The 19,517-nt window shown below is 38.3% G+C and overlaps 1 protein-coding gene across 1 annotated transcript; it reads left to right on the top strand.

Moving 5' to 3' along the window:
- The first annotated feature begins 6,847 nt into the window (after nucleotides 1–6,847).
- On the top strand, nucleotides 6,848–19,190 carry LOC137947701 (GDSL esterase/lipase At5g41890). The gene is made up of 9 exons (XM_068793477.1): nucleotides 6,848–6,962; nucleotides 7,097–7,312; nucleotides 7,448–7,575; nucleotides 7,674–7,916; nucleotides 8,037–8,295; nucleotides 8,433–8,639; nucleotides 14,705–14,727; nucleotides 15,467–15,546; nucleotides 18,863–19,190. The coding sequence occupies exons 1-9, from the start codon at nucleotides 6,848–6,850 to the stop codon at nucleotides 19,188–19,190; spliced, it is 1,599 nt and encodes a 532-aa protein (XP_068649578.1).
- Nucleotides 19,191–19,517: the final 327 nt, after the last annotated feature.

Below are 19,517 nucleotides of genomic sequence, written 5' to 3'. Positions count from 1 at the left end.
TAGGAGTATTGTTTCTGATAGGGATGTTAAATTTCTTAGCTTCTTATGGAAGGTTTTGTGGGGGAAATTGGGTACTAAACTTTTATTTTCCACTACTTGTCATCCACAGACTGATGGTAGTTTATAGGACCCTCACCCAACTCTTATGTACTATTATTCAAAAGAATTTAACAACTTGGGAGGATTGTTTACCATTTATAGAGTTTGCATATAATCGGACCATGCATAGTACTATTTATTCTCCCTTTGAAATTGTTTATGGTTTTAACCCACTAACTCCTATAGATCTGATGCCTTTACCTTTACCTATTGATGAAAGTAGTTTGGATGGGCACAGGAAGGCCGAACTGGTAATATCAATTCATGAGCGAGTCCGTCTTCAGATTGGGCAGAAGAATGAAAAGTTTGCTTCTCGAGCCAATAAAGGACGCCGACATGTCATCTTTGAACCAGTAGATTGGATTTGGGTTCACTTGCACTAGGAGAGATTTCCAGCCCATAGACGGACAAAGCTGCATCCTCAGGGAGATGGACCTTTCGAAATCCTTGAGAAAATTAATGATAACGCTTATAAAGTGGACCTTCCTGGTGAGTACAATATATCTGCTACTTTCAATGATTCTGATCATTCTCCCTTTGATGTAGGTGACTATTCGAGGTCGAATCCTTTTGAGGAGAGGGGGAATAATGGGCACCATGGTGGACCCAGTCTTGAAGACCCCTTACTACTTCCAGATGGGCCCATCACTAGGTCCAAAGCCGAGAAGATCAAGGAAGCAATGCAAGGACTGGTACAAACTTCTTGGGCCGAATCTACAAATTTATCGAACAAGATCGAAGGAGCGGGACCAGTGTTAATCCATTTGATATGAGCAACGGATAAAGCTTAATCTACTGATTTAGTGTAGACTCTTTATTTTTAAGTATAGGCATCTAGGCCTATTTTTTTGTATGTTCTAGGCTGCAGGCATTGGGCCTATATAGTTCTTTGGGCAGCCTAAGTCATCGTTTTTATTTCTGTTTGGGCTTGAACATGTTTTAGCCCGTGGCCTGTTTCTAGCTTCTGGTGGGCCTTAGGCGGGTTAGGGTTTTAGCTGCAGGGGGGGGAGGGGGGATTAGCTGCAGGGGCAGCATGTAAGAAAATTCAAAATAGCCGTAGCCGTTGTGGTTGAGGCAGAGACTCTCTTGGACACGACGATCCTTCTTCCTCTCATTTATCACGATTGAAGGCAAAATTATCAGAGATTTCGGTCTTGAGATTTCTCTTGTGGCGTCTCACCTATAATCCCTGATTTTTGTGGCTGTCCTGGGTCTCATTCCTGTTGATTCGTGCGTTCGAAGGGATTTCATCCCGAGGGTTCACATCAGACCTGGTCCGGGCCGAGTTAACCCAGTGAACCAGCAATCCACTTGGTCTAGTAGCTTCTGCTTCTGACCCGCTTGGGTTAACTCGAGTCCACTCGGGTCCGGGTCAAACTAACTTAGCCCACTTATTTTTTACCTCGGTATACGTATCTAGGTCCCAAGTTTTATACATATTTCTTTTACGACTCAGTTACATTGGTTTACTATTTGACTCGGCGCAACTCGATTCTATTTCTTTGGATGGATTATTATTTTGAAGTATTGGCAACATATTTCTTGGTCAACAAATTATTTGGTACAAATACTGTCATCAGATTATTTTATGGGTCCTTTTACAAGGATTTTATTATTTTCGTTTGTGTTATATGGGCTCAGACCCATTTCAACTACAGTTATTGTGTTTATTTGGATGAGACATTTTTATTGAAGGACTTCTCAGTTGCTGATTTTTATCAGCATTGGCTATTTTGATTGATGACGAAAGCCAAGGTGGCCTCAGAATAATATCTTTCGGATAATTACCCGTTACCCCCCTTAATTGACATTTATTACTCCTACCACTTGAGAGTCGTTGTCTAGGGTTAAGACAAGATGATGGAGGAGTTTTATTACACTTCTAAGCATTGAGTATAGACCCACTACCTACAAAAGATAGGAGTGTACCCTACTTCTAGCATGGGTTATGACTAGAGTATGGAGCAATATTATACGACTTGGAGTGATTTTACTTTCACTTATCTTATGTCAACTGGGCCTCATGGAAGAGACCACCAGTGTGAGGGGGAGTGTTGAAAGATATGGAGGACTACCATTTTATACGAGAAGATCCTATACACCATTTGCCGCAAGCTAGGAGTTCATGATGTTCTCTCACCCCCAACTTGAGGGGGAGTGTTGAAAGATGGGCCAAGCCCACATATCCAAGAGTATTGGAAGATGGGCCCAAGCCCATCAGATATAGACCCACCATGATCACACGAGCTGGTTGGACCCACCATGATCACGTGAAGTGGCATGATGAGTCATCACACGATCTGGAATCCTTATCACATGAGTTGGAAGATTTAACAAATCTTCCTAGATTAATGTAATTGATTTATCTTCCCTTGATTTATGTAGATTTGGATAATCATGATTAATATAATTAGGTTAAGTTCTAGGGGCATAATTGTAATATTGTAGTTTAATTAATCTATAAATTGAGCTTCAAGGGAAGGGTTAGGAAATAAGTCCATAACCTCTTCTTCTTTTTTTTTTCTCCTAGTGAGTCCCTCTCCCTTTTTCTCCATGACCTAAATCCATGGAGTCCTGAAAATCAACAAGAATGATGTGTACAAGTGGATATCATCCTCCGCCTACTCTTCACCGTTAATAGCATTTTTCGGTGTCAAGACCACTTCATCTACATGACATCATCACTTAGGTCATCCATCCTCTCAAATTCTAAGGCACATTGTCTCTACTTTTTAGTTAAATTTATCACATCCTATGAATTTTACTTTCAATTGCCACTCTTGTGAATGCAAGAAGAGTCATAAATTACCATTCTCCCACTCCATTTTTCGGATGTTTGGACCTCTCGTATTCATTATATTGATGGTTTCAAATACTATGTTTTTTTTGTCAATCACTTTACAAAGTATACCTGGTTTTATCCTCTCAAACAAAAATTGCATGTGGGGGGGGGGGGGGGGGGGGGGTGTCACTTCTGAATCCCAAATAATTCGATTAGGAGTCAGTACACAAAGCTTTAGGGTCATTTCTTCAATTTGCTCTCCACATCTAAGTTCATAGCCTTCGCGGTAGCTTCATCGATGTTACCTACCAAATAAAAGGCCTGCTCGGGTGTCTCCTTATTTCTAGCTACCAATGTTATTTCTCATCTCACATCTTCTCCATACACACTTGAACACAATGGGTATTCTGAAAAATGACATCGTCGTATTGTCAAAACGGGTCTGTATCTTCTTTCTCATTCCTCAATATCTCTATCTAACTAGTCATGTGTTTTCTCCACTGTTGTCTATCTCATCAACCGTCTACCCACTCCCACGCTTAATCTTCTTTCACCATATGCCAAATAGTTTGGCACTCCTCCTAACTACTCTAAACTCTGAAGTTTTGGTTGCCTCTGTTATCCGAAGCTTAGGCCATACTCTTCTCACAAACTCACCCCATGTTCCTCTCCTTGTGTCTTTATTGGGTACTCTACTACTCAAAGTGCCTGGTTATGTCTGGAATCCACTAATTCTCATCTTTATGTGTCATGCCATGTTAAATTCATTGAGTCTATTTTTCCCTTTACTACACTTCATTCTCACCTTTACTGTCCTTAGTCTAACACTCTCTCCCACTAGTGTTCCTTTATGTTCCTACTTGCGGTTACTAGCACTTCAACCACTGGTTCGACCCATAACCCCTCCGCAAGCTCCATTCAAGACCTCATACCTAACCCCACTCCAACACCAAACCCTACTCCACCACCTAAGCCCTCTCAATCTCCTCCCTCGTCAGCTGACCCATACCCATCATCCCTACCTGCTTCCACCCCTCACTGTGTTTTTGTCACCAGACCTAAGAACAACATTCACTGGCCCATAAAAAAATTAGACCTTTTAACCCAACTTCATATAATATCAGAGGAAGTACTAATATATTGGCCTCCATCCAAATTATCAATATATAGAATCACAAAAGATGGGTTACACGTGAGGGGGGGTATTAAGGAATAATCCCACATGGATTAGTGAATACAAAGATCTTGATTTTATTAGGTGGGAAAGAGGCTTCCTAAGTTTGCTAGTCATTTGGGAATGGGCCTTGGACCCAACTTCATAATCAGAATCCAACTGGTTTCTCAAGAGGGGAGATGGTGAATTGAGTTTTTACAATTTAAAACAAGTGTGCTAATTTGAAAATTAATGCAATTGGAAAATGAAATATTTACACAATACAATTAACACAAAGATATTTTATTATCGATGTTCTCCAAGTGGTATTCACCGCCCAAGACCCCTTGAAAAATTTCACTAATTAACTCTTTAGTTGGAATTCACACAAAAGAGATTTTGGTTCTTTTTTAAGCCGTATGTATACTCAAATACTTGATTACAATAATCTCTCCAGAATTTAGCTAGATTTTAGCTCTAATCTTCCATCTAGAATTAAAGGTCCTAGATCAACCTCTGGATTAGAAATGTAAAAATACAAAAGAAGAAAAGCTTACACCCTTTGTATTTGGTGGAGAGATAGTCTTCTCTTTTGGAATCTCCAAGTCTCCAACTTTGAGGCACGAGTAGAATGTATTTGGAGTTTGATTGAATGAAATGCAAGGAAATTTTTTGAGAAAGATGGAAATTTTGCAAAGTGGATGACTATTTTTCTCTCAAAATGGATTTTGAAATGAAAATCAAGTGATGAATGCTTTGAATAGGGTAGGTTTGCCAATAAATGCTCAGTGACTTCTCTAAAATATATTTTTTGGGGGTATTTATAGCTTTTCCAAGCAAAACTAGTCATTATTTGGTCATATGCAAAAAGTTGACAACTCAATGATCGATCAATATAAAAGTATGACCAACTTTAGCATGATTGATCGATGCAAAGTCTATCTGGCACATTAGATAATTTAAGTTGATTGATCAATCCACCTAGACAAATCGATGAGACATTGATCCTATTGGGTGTAAGACCATGTACGATCGATTAATGACATGTGTCTCATTGATCATGTATTGTGTCCTTCATTAGCATACTTTTGTATGATTGATCGATACTGTTGGTGTGATTGATTTATGCTTTATAAATTTTCAATAATTGGATAAGATTGATCAATAAGTCCACAAGGATTTATCAATCATGCTTTATAGCACATTTTGGCTTAATTCTGTCCAATCGATCAATCATCCTGATTTATCGATTATGCATTATATTTTTTCAACCAATGCACATTCTGGATGATCAATCATTGACAGATAATGTTAGATTATGCCAAAGCCAGGTTTTTATTCTTGGCTTTAAAAGCATGATTAAAGATTTATCTAAGTGATTCTAATATGTTTGAAAGTTGGGCATGCATCAATAAAACATGTTATGAATGCAAAATATCCTATAGCTTAAAATTTTCATTTGTACCTCAATTTTGAAGATTTGGTGCTACTCACTTATAAGGATAGAGTTTTTGAGAATTTTTAGATAAATTTCACTCTATTATTCTACTCTTCATTTATTCACTTGTGTGTGGCTTTTCAAGACAACTTGACTTACTGTTTGAGTTTGAGGTCTTGAGATGCATATGTTGGCTCTTTTGTACATACCTTGATTTTTGTATCTCTGGAAGGAAAAACCTTTAAAATGCTAAATTTGCACTTATTAGTTCGATTAAGTTTTGTTATCATCAAAATAAAGATCAGAGTCAACACAAGTTTGAAGACTGATAATCTTTTTGTTTTGCGTGAGGCAAAGTGTTGAAGAACCAATATGAAAGAATTTTATATAATTCTCATGAAAAGAAGACTCATAGAAGGTTCAACCGATGAGGAATTTTAATATTATCACTTCTACTTTGTTAGAGTTGTTATTGTAGACTTATCTATTAAAAGTTGTACTTTGGGTGTAACAGGGCTATAAGTAATTTACTTTAACTCAGATTCTATATATTATCTCTATTATAAATAGAGACATGATGTATTTAGTTTATAATAATCAATTAATTATTTTCTTTCTCTAGAATTTAACAGTCCCATTTGGAGAAGAGCGGTGCTTTTAAAAAAAATTATTTCATGACTTCAAATTTTATATGTCCATACCTTGGGCCTTATTTTTTAAATGAAATAAATTTGGTGGAAGGGCACCCATCATTTCCTTTCCCTTGTCATTAAGAGAAGGTCCCACCCTCATTTTTTTTTTATTTTGGAGAAAATGCTCCGAATAGTTCTCATTCTGATCAGTGGTAATGTGAAATGTAGGGATTGAGTGGATGCCATGCATTATAGAGAAAAAAACTCTCCACTCCCAGCTCTTCAGTTTCTTCTTTTCTCTCTCCTCCTTTCCCTCTCATTTCTTGCTTTTCATTCTTCTTTTCCTTTTACTCTCCTACGAGCTCACATGGTGCGACCAGAGTTCTGTAATTGTCCAAAAAAAAGTAGGAACTCTCCCTCTTAATCCCTCTGGCATTTGTTGGAATGGAGGATGGTGATCGGGTTTCATGTAGGGATGCGTCCAGGGCATAATCTTCCTAATCGATTTGGGATTTGCTGAAACTAGGTAGACAAGTGAAACTGTGAAACGCATGAATGCAGACAATCTCATTAGTGGCATCGTGATTCGTCCCATTTATGCATTTCAGACTTTGAGAGAAGTTTGAACAAATCCCCTCGTCTGAAGTTATGGAAGGTGAAGCGATCTTGCCGAATTTCGTTCGTCCTCATGCGTAGCTCTCCTAACAATCTTCACCTGGCATCTCTTGTCTGAGATTACGTAAATGCAGGTAACTTCCCACATGCGTAACGTAAGCCTCCGAACTTCCAACCCCTCTTTCAGACCGATTCATGCGAGACTTTTTCCAAAGAGTTACCAGCTCCACCAGGCCATGCGAGGTGCATGGCTCAAGTGCACGATCGACCACCAACTGCAGAAGAGGAAAAACTTTATAAGCATACGTGACAATCAAGCAGAACTAATCTGAGCTTCTTATAGCTCTTACTGATGTCTCCGTTTTTTTCTTGCCTAGTGTTATGTGCCATCCTTAGTCTGCAACTGGAAGCATTCCAATCCATTGCCGTCACCTTGTTCATATTCGGAGACTCCCTGGTGGATGCAGGAAATAATGACTATCTCTCTACACTCTCGAAGGCCGACTTTCCCCCTTACGGAATAGACTTCCCCGCTTCAGGAGGACGACCAACGGGACGGTTTACCAATGGCAGAACCATTGCGGACATCGTGGGTAAGTGTAATCTATCGTCCATCAACCAAAGCTTCCTAAACACCGTCTTTTCATCTGAAACTACCTGGTCGTTCTCCTAAAATTTTCTTTATAGTCTACTGTTTTGATTGTAGAGTTCTTTTATATTGCATTCAGGGCAAGAATTAGGGGCAAAAACTTTTCCCACGCCCTTTTTGGATCCTGATTCTCGCCGTGACACGTTCGATGGGATTAATTACGCATCAGGAGCTTCAGGAATCTTAGATGAAACGGGATCCACCTTTGTAAGTCAGCAATTTCTTAAAACAATCAGAAATTTTCGATAAACTAGAAATTATAGACGGCATCATTTTTAACTTTCAAATACACCATGGCGTGGCAGATACAAAGAATTTCTCTAAGGAGACAGGTCGAGTACTTCAAGCAGACAAGGGATTACATGGTGGAGGTTTTGGGAGCAAATCGAACGGAGAAAGCTCTACAGGATGCGCTCTTCTCCATAACAGCTGGTTCAAATGATATCATTAACAACATCCTCTCATCCGTACCTTTCTTCCAGCCGGCCCAATTGCCTCCTTCCTTACTCGTAGACATCATGGTTTCCAATCTGACATCATATTTACAGGTAGGTTCTTCGTCCCAAATTGCAGTCCTTTTAACTGTTTTTTTCTTCTTCTTTTTTTGTCTAATCTGACAGTATACTAGACTGACACTTGATACAAATTAATGGTTCTCCTTCATCAAGCGCCTTTATGAACTGGGTGGTCGGAAATTCGTGGTGGTTGGAGTTGGTCCTCTTGGTTGTATACCGTTTGTTCGATCACTCACATTGGAGCCCAGAGGAAGGTGTTCGGAGTCGGTGAATCAATTGGTGAAACATTACAATTCGAAATTGATCAGTATGCTGGATCGGCTGAATCAAGAATTGGGCCCTGAAACCACCTTCGTTTACGCTAATTCCTATCAAGTTTTCTGGGATATCATCCAAAACCATGAACAATACGGTGAGTACTGTTACAGTATAAAAACTGAAAGCGTTTCATTCATAAACTACTGGAAATTCATTCCAGCCAGTTGTAGTCTTGCACTGTCCCAGTGGCTAAGTAGACCAAAGTTCTGACGACAGTTTTGACGTTTGCAGGAATTGAAAATTCAGAGAATGCGTGCTGTGGTGGCGATTTTCCTCCATTGATCTGCTACAGGGTAGGGAAACTGAGCTCTGCATTCTGCGAAGACCGATCCAAGTTTGTCTTCTGGGACGCATACCACCCGACTGAAGCTGTTAACAAAATTATTGCAGGAAAACTACTCGACGGTGATACCAGCATCTGTTATCCCATCAATATTCGTCAACTCTACCATAAGTACTCTTAGTGGAAGGGACTATAATACATGGACAACATATTTGTTTTCTGGCATCATTGGTTCGTAGTACCAACCTTACATATCGCCCAATTAATCAAACAGATCAAATCAAGTTCACCAAATTGAGTGAATCGTCTTATTTATGAGTTTTAATTGAAGTGCACCACTATCAATTAAAACACATTGGGATTAGACATCATTTCATACAAAAGCTGGTTCAAACCAAAGTGATTTAAGTTGATTTTTTTCCTACCTAGAATCAATTAATGGACATTTTTACAAAGTCAATAGGAAACAATCGATTCACTAAGCTAAGAGGGGAACTAGGTATGAGCAACACTCCTTCGTCCATTTAGCTGAGTTTCCATAAGATCTAGAAAGCATATCCCACACAAACAATGCAAGATATATGAAATGAGGAGACAAAACCAAATTAAGCATGTTTTATATGGAATGATAGATCAATCCAAAGGGCATGATCGATGAACCTAAGGCATTGATCGATTAATGCAAATCGATTGATCGATCAACTATGAAAATACCCTACATAAATAGCATTTGGGCTTCACTTCAAAACCTCCATCACTTCGTGATCGACTTCATCTCTCTATAACGTTACCCTCCACCACTATCGACTAATCATTCTTTTTTCTGACTAGCATATTTTTACTAGGATTGATCTTGTTTTTTTTCCTCAGTGTATTACACTCTTTTTATATAAATGAAAGGCCACAGGATTATCTTGTGAGCAATTCTCTTACATTTCATTTGCAAATCTTTTAGATTCATGACAACAAGGGGGTCAAAGAAAAACTAAATTTAAAATTCAAAACTCTACGCATAAATCAAGGAGTAACTAATTGCAAACCTATGGGATTGTGTATTTTTATTTATTGAATTAGGTTTTGTCATCATAAAAAGGGGGGAGATTGTTGAGCTAGTTAACCTTCATCCATATTTTGATGATAACGAAACTTAATCACATTTATACTAATTTTTGAAATTATAGCATTCTAATTGCAATTCCTTCAAGAGACACAATATTAAAGTAAGTGCAAAGAACCGACAAACTCAAGACAAGACCATAAAATTTAAGACATTGTCAAGTTATCTTGAAAAGGCACCCACAAGAAAAAATTAAATATTTGAAGAGTAGAGTTGAAGTAGTGTGTGTGTGTGTGTGTGTGTGTGTGTGTGTGTGCATGTGCGTGTGTGTGGGTGTGTGTGCATCCATGTGCGTGTTCGGGTGTGTGCATGTGCGTGTGTGTGTGGGTGTGTGTGCATCCATGTGCGTGTGTTCGGGTGTGTGCATGTGCGTGTGTGGGTGCATGGGTGCGTGTGTGTGCATGTGTGTGTGTGTGTGTGTTGTGCACGTGCCTACATGTGTGTGTGTGTGTGTCGTGTGCGTGTGTGTGTGTCATATGTGTGTGAGTGTCTGCGTGCGCGCGCGCGCGTGTGTGTGTGTGTGTATGTGCGCATCATGTGTGTGTGTGTGTTCGCGTGTGCGCATCATGTGTGTGTGCGTGTGTTCGCGTCATATGTGCATGTGTGCATGTCACGTGTGTGTGTGTGTGTGTGTCATGTGTATGTGTGTGCGCGTCGTGTGTGTGTGCCATGTGTACGTGTTTACGCGCCGTGTGTGTGTGTGTGCGCGTGTGCGCACATCATGTGTGCATTTGTGCGTCATGTGTGTGTGTGTGTGTGTGCGCGCGCGCGCGTAGTAAACTAAATTACATCTATAAAAAAGATCAATCAATTACATTAATCAAGGAAGATTGCCAAATCTTCAACCTCATTTGAAGAAGATTCTAGCTCGTGTGATGACTCATCATGCCACCTCGTGTGGTGACTCATTATGCCACCTCGTGTGGGCATGGTGGGGTTGGTCCCACCTTCTATCAAATTGGTTTCCTTGATTTGAAGAGAGTTTGGAGTCCGAAGATTGTATCTTCTTATGTAGGCTAGCTGGAATTGATATGATATTTGGAGACTTAAAAATTTCATACATTTAGTCTTCTCTCTCCCCACCCTCCCCTCCCTTCCCTTCTCAAACCTGGATTGGAGATAAGATGAAGACCAAGTTTATAAGATAGTTTTTGAGTTTTACATTGAATGTGAGTCTTGGTAAAGATATCTAAAATTTGTAGACGATGCCTTAAACGTTAAGAGCTTGTTTTTTCTATTACAAAGTCATAGGCAAGAGCAATGCACTTGCTATGAGAGTGAAAGACGGGGTTGGTAGAGATCTTGATATGTGGCACTTGAGTTGTCACACAAAAGAAGTTTTTTTTTTTAGTTATGTAAACAAAAATCTTTAAGAAGAGAATGGAACCTGGTTATTGAGCATAGCCTAGCACTCAGATTCGATAATGAACTTAGAAACATGTTAAAGATAAAGATGTATTGTATAAAAAGTATGTTTTTTTTCTCTTTCTCTCCTTAAGATGCATTTGTGTCGTTCTAATGGCATATTAGTCGAAGCACATAATTTATTCTTAATCACTATAAATAAATAAGAGGGTAGAGGGGTTCAAATTCTCATAAGGTAGAGAAGCTATCTTCCTCTTGGAACTCCTCCCACTTGATTTCCCTTCTCTTCTTTCTCTTGTCTTGTCTTCCCTTTTCTTTTCTTCTTCTTCCTAACTTCTCCTTTCTCCTTCTCTTGTTTCTTAAGTAAGGTTATGAATTAAGGACCTAGAATTTGATAAAATATTTTGTTATTTTCTAGGTTCCCGTAAAATAAATTTTGTCCTAGAAAAAGTACTCAGGCAATCATAGAGCAACATGCGGTGGGGCATCCACCCCAGTCAGCATTCGAGAAGGAGAGAGGATGATTTCCAAAGAAACAAACTTACATTTTGAGTCCCTTTGAGGTATCAAAAGGTACGTTTTACTAAGCTAAAGTGAAACTCTATAAGGCATTGATAGTATTGGGCAAAAAGGTTATTAACCAAAAAGATCTTAACAGGGCTTCTTTATGTGGTATGGTTCACAAAATTGGATACATTGCTTTTAATGTTGGAGGCTAGATTAGGGGACCAATCTCCAATCAATCATGCACACATATTTAAGAATAACTATTGAAAAGAGTAAACTTGAGGGTTTGGAACAAACTTGAATGCCTAGGAAATATATAATGGGATTGAAATTTTTTACCAAAGAATTCTTCATTGAGTCTACTAGCAAAAGAAAACATAAGGGATGATGAACTTCTTGTTTGAAGGACATCATCAACATATAACCAAAGGAAAGGTTGAGACTCATTGGTGATAAACAAGAAAATAAAAAGATGAACTCTCCCTTACAGAAAACCAATTTGGAGTTGAACTTGATTAAATCTATCTAACCAAGTTCTAGGGGCTTGTTTAAGGCTATAGAAGGCTTTATAAAGTTGGTAGACATGGTAAGGGTTGGAAGAACCTCCAAGCCTGATCACATTTTGTTGTTCTTTTGCCTTGTGTACTATAGAGAAATGCAATATCAGTATCGAATAGATGAAGACGCTAGTTCTGATAGACAACAATTGTAAGAATGGTGTGCATAACAGGATTCAAAGTTTGTCATACTCAAGGTCATGAATGGCAATAGCCTTGGGAGTTCATTCATGCTCTAAACATGTATAAGGTACCGTCATAATGGTACTTTATGCGGAAAAACCCTTTTGGAACCAATGGTGTTGTTACGAGGTTCATGAACGATGAAATCCCAAGTATTTCTATTTCCTTAAAGGCCAATAAATTCTTCCTTCATAGTTGAGGGCTAGTTAGGAATAAGACTTGCATCGTTATACAAGGACGGTTCACTACAAGAAAAAATACTTTTGTTAGCAAAATACTTGACAACAAAATTAACTTCGTTAGCAGAAAGACCTTTGTAAGTGAAATAATAGTTTTTTGGCTGAGATTTTCACTCTATCCACGAAAGTATATTAAATTTTCACTCGTAAAATGTTTTCAAGAAAAATTTCCCACTCTTGTGAAACCTTTTCAGAAAAATATCTTTATATTGGCTGGTAAAACATTTTGGGTGAGCAAGTTGCCTACCAATAAGAAAATATTTTCCTAGTGAAAATATTTTTTTATTTTGGAAATAGACATCTCCCAACGAAAATAGTTGGAAAAGGTTTTGAAATCTTTTCCAACAAAAGAATTATTTTTTTTAAAAAAATATCTTTGCCATTGAAATTCATTTTTCAATGGCAAAAGTGTTATGGTTTCTTAAATGAGAAAGACTTGTTCTCCCTCCTGTTTCCTTCTTTACTACCATGTGTTCAACAATGACTCTCCCTCAGCTGCAATTCCCACTTACGCCATGAAGTAAGATTTTTTTCTTTTTTATATGCATGTGAAACAGGATGGAGAGAAGTTAAGAAGTGCAAGGGAGAGAGGATAGCACGAGAAACTTTCTAGGATAGAACTTTTTCCTTTGAAAAAGATTTGCTATCAACAAATATTTTTATTAGCAAAAGTCAAATTTCTTATAGTGGTTGTGTGTGATTGTCTACAACTAGCATAATAGGAGTGGACTCATGAGCTATAGAGCATGCAACCATGGGAGGGGTATTATTAGGAGGTGGAGGGTGTGGGGTGGAGATGGAACTTCTTCTAAGGTTCTCTTGGTGCCAATGGGTAATTAATAGTTAGAATGGTAGAGGTTGGTGGAGAGAGGTTTGTGGTTGGGTAACAATTTGATAAGGGGAGGAATTTCTAAGAGGAAATGGGAAAATTGGAACTAGTGTATTTGGCAGAGGCACGTTTGGGAGAAGGTATTGGATTGGGAAGTTAAGGTTATCAGTTAAGTAGTCCGTAGAGGCAATGAAGAATAAACATCGAATTTTGAAGGAATTTTTTTTCAGCAAAAATGACAACTTGGGATAACAATTTATCAGGAGATGATCTGCAACACTTACACCTCTTATACTCGTCACTAAATCATAGAAAAACGTAAGGTAGAGCTACAAAAAAATAAGTTTTTGTTTAGAAACAAAAGTATTAGCAATGAAAAAAAATTGTTGCTACATGTAACTAATAGTGACAAGTATAACGTTGTTACTAAAAGTCTTACTTATAAGTCAGACATTTGGGTAGATGTCTTCAGACATTTGGATTTTTCTTTTTGCATAGGTAATAGATTTTGCGTAGCAATTGTGAAGAAATTGACAATGGAAAATGAGTCGATTGAGTCCTATCTTTCATGTCCTTGTTTAAAATTTTGGGTAACAACGTGAGAAGGGGCAAAAAGAGAGGTAAAGGCTAGAGGGGAGGAAGGTCGGAGATGACGTAGAGGGGAGGAAGCTTGGAGGGGGAGAGGGTGTGCTGCTGCGGGTCGAGAGCAAGAGGGAGACGAGGAAAAATCACCAAGACCGAGAGCAAGACGGTATAGCATGAAGGGAGGCCGAGAGTGAGAGGGAGAAGGGAGAGGGAGGCCGAGTGTGAGAGAGAGAGGGTGTGTGAGAGGGAAAAGGGAGATGGTGCCGAGAGGGAGAAGAGAACGGGTGCAAGAGGGAGGAGAAATTTTGGGAGAAGAATGAAGCATAGGGAGAAAAAACAAATCCCGTCCCAATGAGTTCATGTGGATGAATCTGGATTTTGGTGGGAATCCTGATTCACCCACTTAACTTTGGAGCTTGTTCAAGTGAATGATCTGGTTCATTTACTTGAATCCGGCAGAGGGTGTACCACTAACAGATTCAAGTCAATGAACCATATAATCACATGAACTTGAACTTGAAGTCGTGGTGCACTAACCCCCCCTTAAGGGGGATGAAATCTGGAAAAAGTAATTCAGGTATCCTCTTGTAAGGGGGATGAGATCTGAAAAAAGAAAAGAAATGCAGGCTGAGAAATAAAAACTAATGTATGAAATACTACTAACAAAATGGCTATGAGCTTTGCAACTATAACAATTCATTATGAAGACAAGTTCTCAAGTATAAATATGGGTTTGAGGCAGATTGTTGGTTACCCTTAGAGAGTCCCTCATATAGAACATCAAGGATTAGGCATGCAATCCAGTATTGTATTTAACATTTCCTTCCCTTCTTATCAGGTTTCATGTCAGATTTAGTAGAGGTATTCATTTCCATAAAGACCTACAGGTTGGAGGCTCATCGCTTCACAATACTTCTCTCAGCTGTTAAATCTTACTTTAAACATAGTAGTGGCAGTCATAGATTCTAGAAATCTGATTGGAAGATGCTCTTTATGAAAACTCTATTTTAGAAAGGCCTTAAATGAAATAAGAAGCATTAGACAATGCAGATCTGTCCGATGCACTAGATTCTGTTTATTTCAGATAAGAACACAACAATGAATAAATCTGGATCTAGCTTGATGTCAAGCCCAACTCTCTCTCTCTCTCTCTCTCTCTCTCTCTCACTCTCTCCCTAACGGTATTCGAAGAGACGGATTGTAACACACATATCTTTTCTGAGTACGAGAGTATAAAAAAATACATTTAATGGCCCTAGGATCCAATTTAGTAGTATGGGAGAAAGTATTATGAACAAACATGTACACCCAAAAACTCTCAAAAGAAGAGAGAACAATTTATCACTAGGAAAAAAAATGAGAGTATAGTGTCTGATTACCAAGTACCGAAGAAGGTAACCTATTAATAAGATAACAGGCTATGAGGATGGCATGGGGCCAGTAGAAATGAGGCACATGCATATGATGTAGTAGAGCATGAGCAACCTCAAGAAGGTAGCCGTCTATTTTTTCTTTCAGCCACACCATTTTGTTGTGGTGTGTAGGCACAAGAAGTTTGGTGAATGATTTTTTTCCTAGCAAAATGATTGGAATTTTGCAGATAGATATTCCTTGGCGTTATCAGAGCAAAGGTAGTATTAAAATGAGTAAACACCATAACATAAAAAGAATTAAAGAGAGGTAAGATTTTTTATCTCTCTTTTAATAAGAACAACCTTGTAGCCATAGAGAAATCATCCACAAATGTAATGAAGTACTTTGAACGAGAAACATTTGAGATGTTCATATGGCCCACACATCAGTATGAACTATGTAAAATGAAGCAACACCTTTGATTTTGCTATGAGGAGAATAAGTATTGCACTGGTGTTTACTGTCTTAACAATCTTCATAGTTTAGACTGGAGACGGACTATAATGTGGGAATAATCTGTTTGAGAGACTGACAGGATGGATGTCCTAACCTATTGTGTCACTGAAGAGTCATATCCTCAACACTAGTTGTGGTTGTGTGTTCTAGTGAATCAAAATAATTGAGCCTCCCTCATTCACAACTTCCACCAATAACCTGTTTTGTCTTCAGATCCTGAAGGACACAAGAAGTGGGAGAAAATGTGATAGAATAATTATTTTTTTTGTGAGTTGACTAACGGATAAAAGGCTTAATGGAAACTCAGGAACAAAAAGGACATATTTCAAATGGAGGGTAAGTGTAGTAAATGTAGACACCATCCCACACACCTTGGTTTGGGATCCATCTACTATAAAAACAAACTTGTTAGTCAAGCAAGAAGATATAGAACTCAAAAGGGTACTATTACCTATCAAGTGCTCAGAGGCCCCAGAGTCAATAATCCAGGATGGAGAAGTAGTTGATATAGAAGCAATAGGAGAGGCCTCATCTAGGGAGGCCTGGTTTCTAGTAGTCACCATTAGATGCTTTACCTTTTGAAGTAGTTCAAACTCTTCTGTAGAGATGGTTTTCTTACCTTTAGGAGCCATCATAGAGCTGAATTCTTGAAGAACCCTTAAAAAAGTTATATGTCTAGCAATACCCAATCGAGGGTAATCAATCGAGGACTTAATTCTTCAATATTAATGTCTCAATCAATGAGACACAATAGTAGTTTCAATAATGAGCTACTAATAAGTTGCCGCCGAGTAAGAGGCAGCCAACTATAACTTGAACTGAAAGTTGTTGCAATAATTTGAACTCAATGCTGCTTCAAAACCTCTCAAGATTGAGGAACAAGGCTCAGAGGCTTATCCAACCTTAGAGACCAATTGCAATGGATCATTCAACCTTCACTGATTAGTATGAGTCCCAGCCAATCATCAAACTGGATTTGCGTGTGAGCCAGAAAATGCAACTCAGCAGTAGAGCAATGTCTAAAAAAAAATCAAGTAACATAACAATATATGAGTACTTAGCAATGTCTAAAAAATGCAATGTCAAGAGACCATCAACAACAGAGCAATGACAAGATAATGCAACGTCAATATATAGTTGTCAAGTAGAGTTACATCAATACCAGTGGAATTAATTGACAATCCTACGTCAAGATACCAAAGTTGAGCAGTGTAAGCAGTAGTAGAAGTGTAATGATACCAGTTGTCATGATAAAATTTTGTTGAAGTGTAACTTCTGTTAGATGGTTCACAAACCGTCACTTAAGTGACCCGTACCCGTCTGCGTTTGGTGTTTCCCATTCCTAGGTGATCGCCGGTTGTAACTGGCAACAGTTACAACCTTATAGTTTGGTTTGGTGATCTCCTTTGATGGAGAAGAGGCTATAAGAGGGGGTCTTGTCTAGCAGAGGCATGCTGGACGTTGTCATCGACGATCCTCATCGATAGACGAGACAACGCCATTCACTCTATATGCCGCACAACATTGCAGAAAATTGTCGCCATGTTAGGAGGTACATTCAAGAGTTTCATTTATGTTTAAATTGAGAAATTCATGATATGAAGATCCTACAAGTGGTATCAGAGCAACCTACTCTGATATGGTTTCATTTTAATGGAGAGCAACGCTCTATGTGTAAGCTGCAAGCGCAGACACTGTGAAGCCAAATGGCGTCTCGTCTCGGCATTGCGCGTCAGCCAGCGTCGCCGCCCTAGAGAGGACTGAGCCAACTCGATTCTCAAAATCAATTTTGCACTAGCGTGGATTCAAATCCACGTGAAAGAAGACATTTTGGCTTTGGAGCTGGCCCCAATGACCATTAAGCCCGATTGGCTTTATGTGTTATCATTGGATACACATAAAATATATATTTAAATTGTAATAATATGTTTTTATGAAATTTCAATAATTGTGCCAAATTTATTTAGGTTTTATGCATATTTTATATTGACCTAAATATAAGGATTATTAATTGACATTCATTTTGGTCAATTATTTTTATGTCATATTTTTTGTATACGTTTGAATAATTGAGTAATTGCCAACACATTCTTAATTATGCAAATGTCTAGTGACATTAAGTTTAGTCACATAAAGTTAATGACATAAAACAAGTGTGATTCATCATGGAGATATAATAATTTAACCCCAAAGGGTAAATATTATATTTAAGTGATTAATCAGGATGGGAAAGAAATATTCAGGAACAGTTTGAGACTTCCGATAAGGCATTAGCGAGCACCCTGATAACCCAAATGTGTTCCATGAAATTTACTGGCACCAAGGGTGTCCATGAGCACATCATGCAAATGCGGGATATCACCGCAAGACTGAAATCGAAGGAGATTGAGATGTTTGAGTCATTTTTGGTCCACTTCATCCTTAACTCGCTTCCGTCAGCATATGCACCATTCAAAATCTCTTATAACACACATAAGGATAAATGGTCAATTAATGAACTTTTGACCATGTGTGTACAAGAGGAAGGGAGGCCAAATCATGAGGATCGAAAGTGCACATTTGACGACTCGAAACAAGAGAAAGGGAAGGGAAAAATGCCTCTTAATAAAGAATATAAAGGCGGTGCCAAATGTTTCTTCTACAAGAAGAAAAGACATATAAAGAAAACTTGTCCCAAGTTCAAGCATTGGCTTGAAAACAAAGGTAATCTCATACCCTTGGTGTGTTTTGAATATAATATGACTCATGCTTCTTATAACACTTCGTGGATTGATTTTGGTACTACAATTCATTTTTCCAACACCATGCAGGGTTTCTTAAACCAATGACAACCGACACCAAGTGAATGCTTCATCTATTCGGGAAACAAGATGGGTTCACCTGTGAAGGCGGTTGGAACTTACATACTTGTCTTAACTACTGGCTTTGTCTTAGACCTTGAAAGGACATTCTATGTTCCATTTTTTTCTAGAAACCTTATCTCAGTTTCCAGATTTTCACCTTTTGGATTTAGTTTTAATTTTCGTGACAATTCCCTTTAATTGTATAAAAACCATGTTTTTGTTGGAAATGACATTTTGGATGAAGGATTGTTCAAACTTCTTTTAAACCATACATGTGATTGCAGTCTTACTACTATGCATGGTATTAATGTTGGCATTAAGCGAAGTGTTAAAAATGAGAAATCCTTCATGTTGTGGCATAGGAGATTAGGTCATATCTTCATTGATAGAATTAAAAGATTAGTTAATGATGGAGTCCTTGAGACTCTTGATTTTATTGATTTTAGTACATGTGTGGATTGCATTAATGGAAAGCAAACCAACAAGTACAAGAATGGTGCCAAGAGGACTTCTGATGTCTTAGAAATCATACACGTTGATATTTCAGATCCATATGATATATCTTTCAATGGTCAGAAGTATTTCATTACCTTTATTGATGACAATACATGATATATGTATCTCTATCTGCTTTATGATAGAAACAAAGCACTAGATGCTTTTAAGGTCTATAAAGAAAAAGTAGAGAAACAATTAGGCAAATAAATCAAAATCGTGAGGTCAGATAGAGGTGGTGAATATTATGGAAGATACACTAAAAGAGGACAATTGTCTGGTCCTTTTGCAAGGTTACTTGAGAAACAAGGTGTTGTGCCACAATACACAATGCCTGGCTCACCTTCTCAAAATGGTGTGGCTGAAAGAAGAAACCGAACATTAATGGACATGGTGAGGAGTATGATTAGTAACTTCAATCTCCCATTGTCTTTGTGAAGTGAA

This window comes from Aristolochia californica, unplaced genomic scaffold (genome assembly GCF_029961685.1).
Source record: "Aristolochia californica isolate CCGP_79_NKW_82.1479 unplaced genomic scaffold, dmAriCali1.0.hap1 SCAF_13, whole genome shotgun sequence".
In the NCBI taxonomy this organism is placed as follows: Eukaryota; Viridiplantae; Streptophyta; class Magnoliopsida; order Piperales; family Aristolochiaceae; genus Aristolochia; species Aristolochia californica.
Note: the sequence above shows the minus strand (reverse complement) of the source record. Positions and strands in the feature narration are given on the sequence as shown.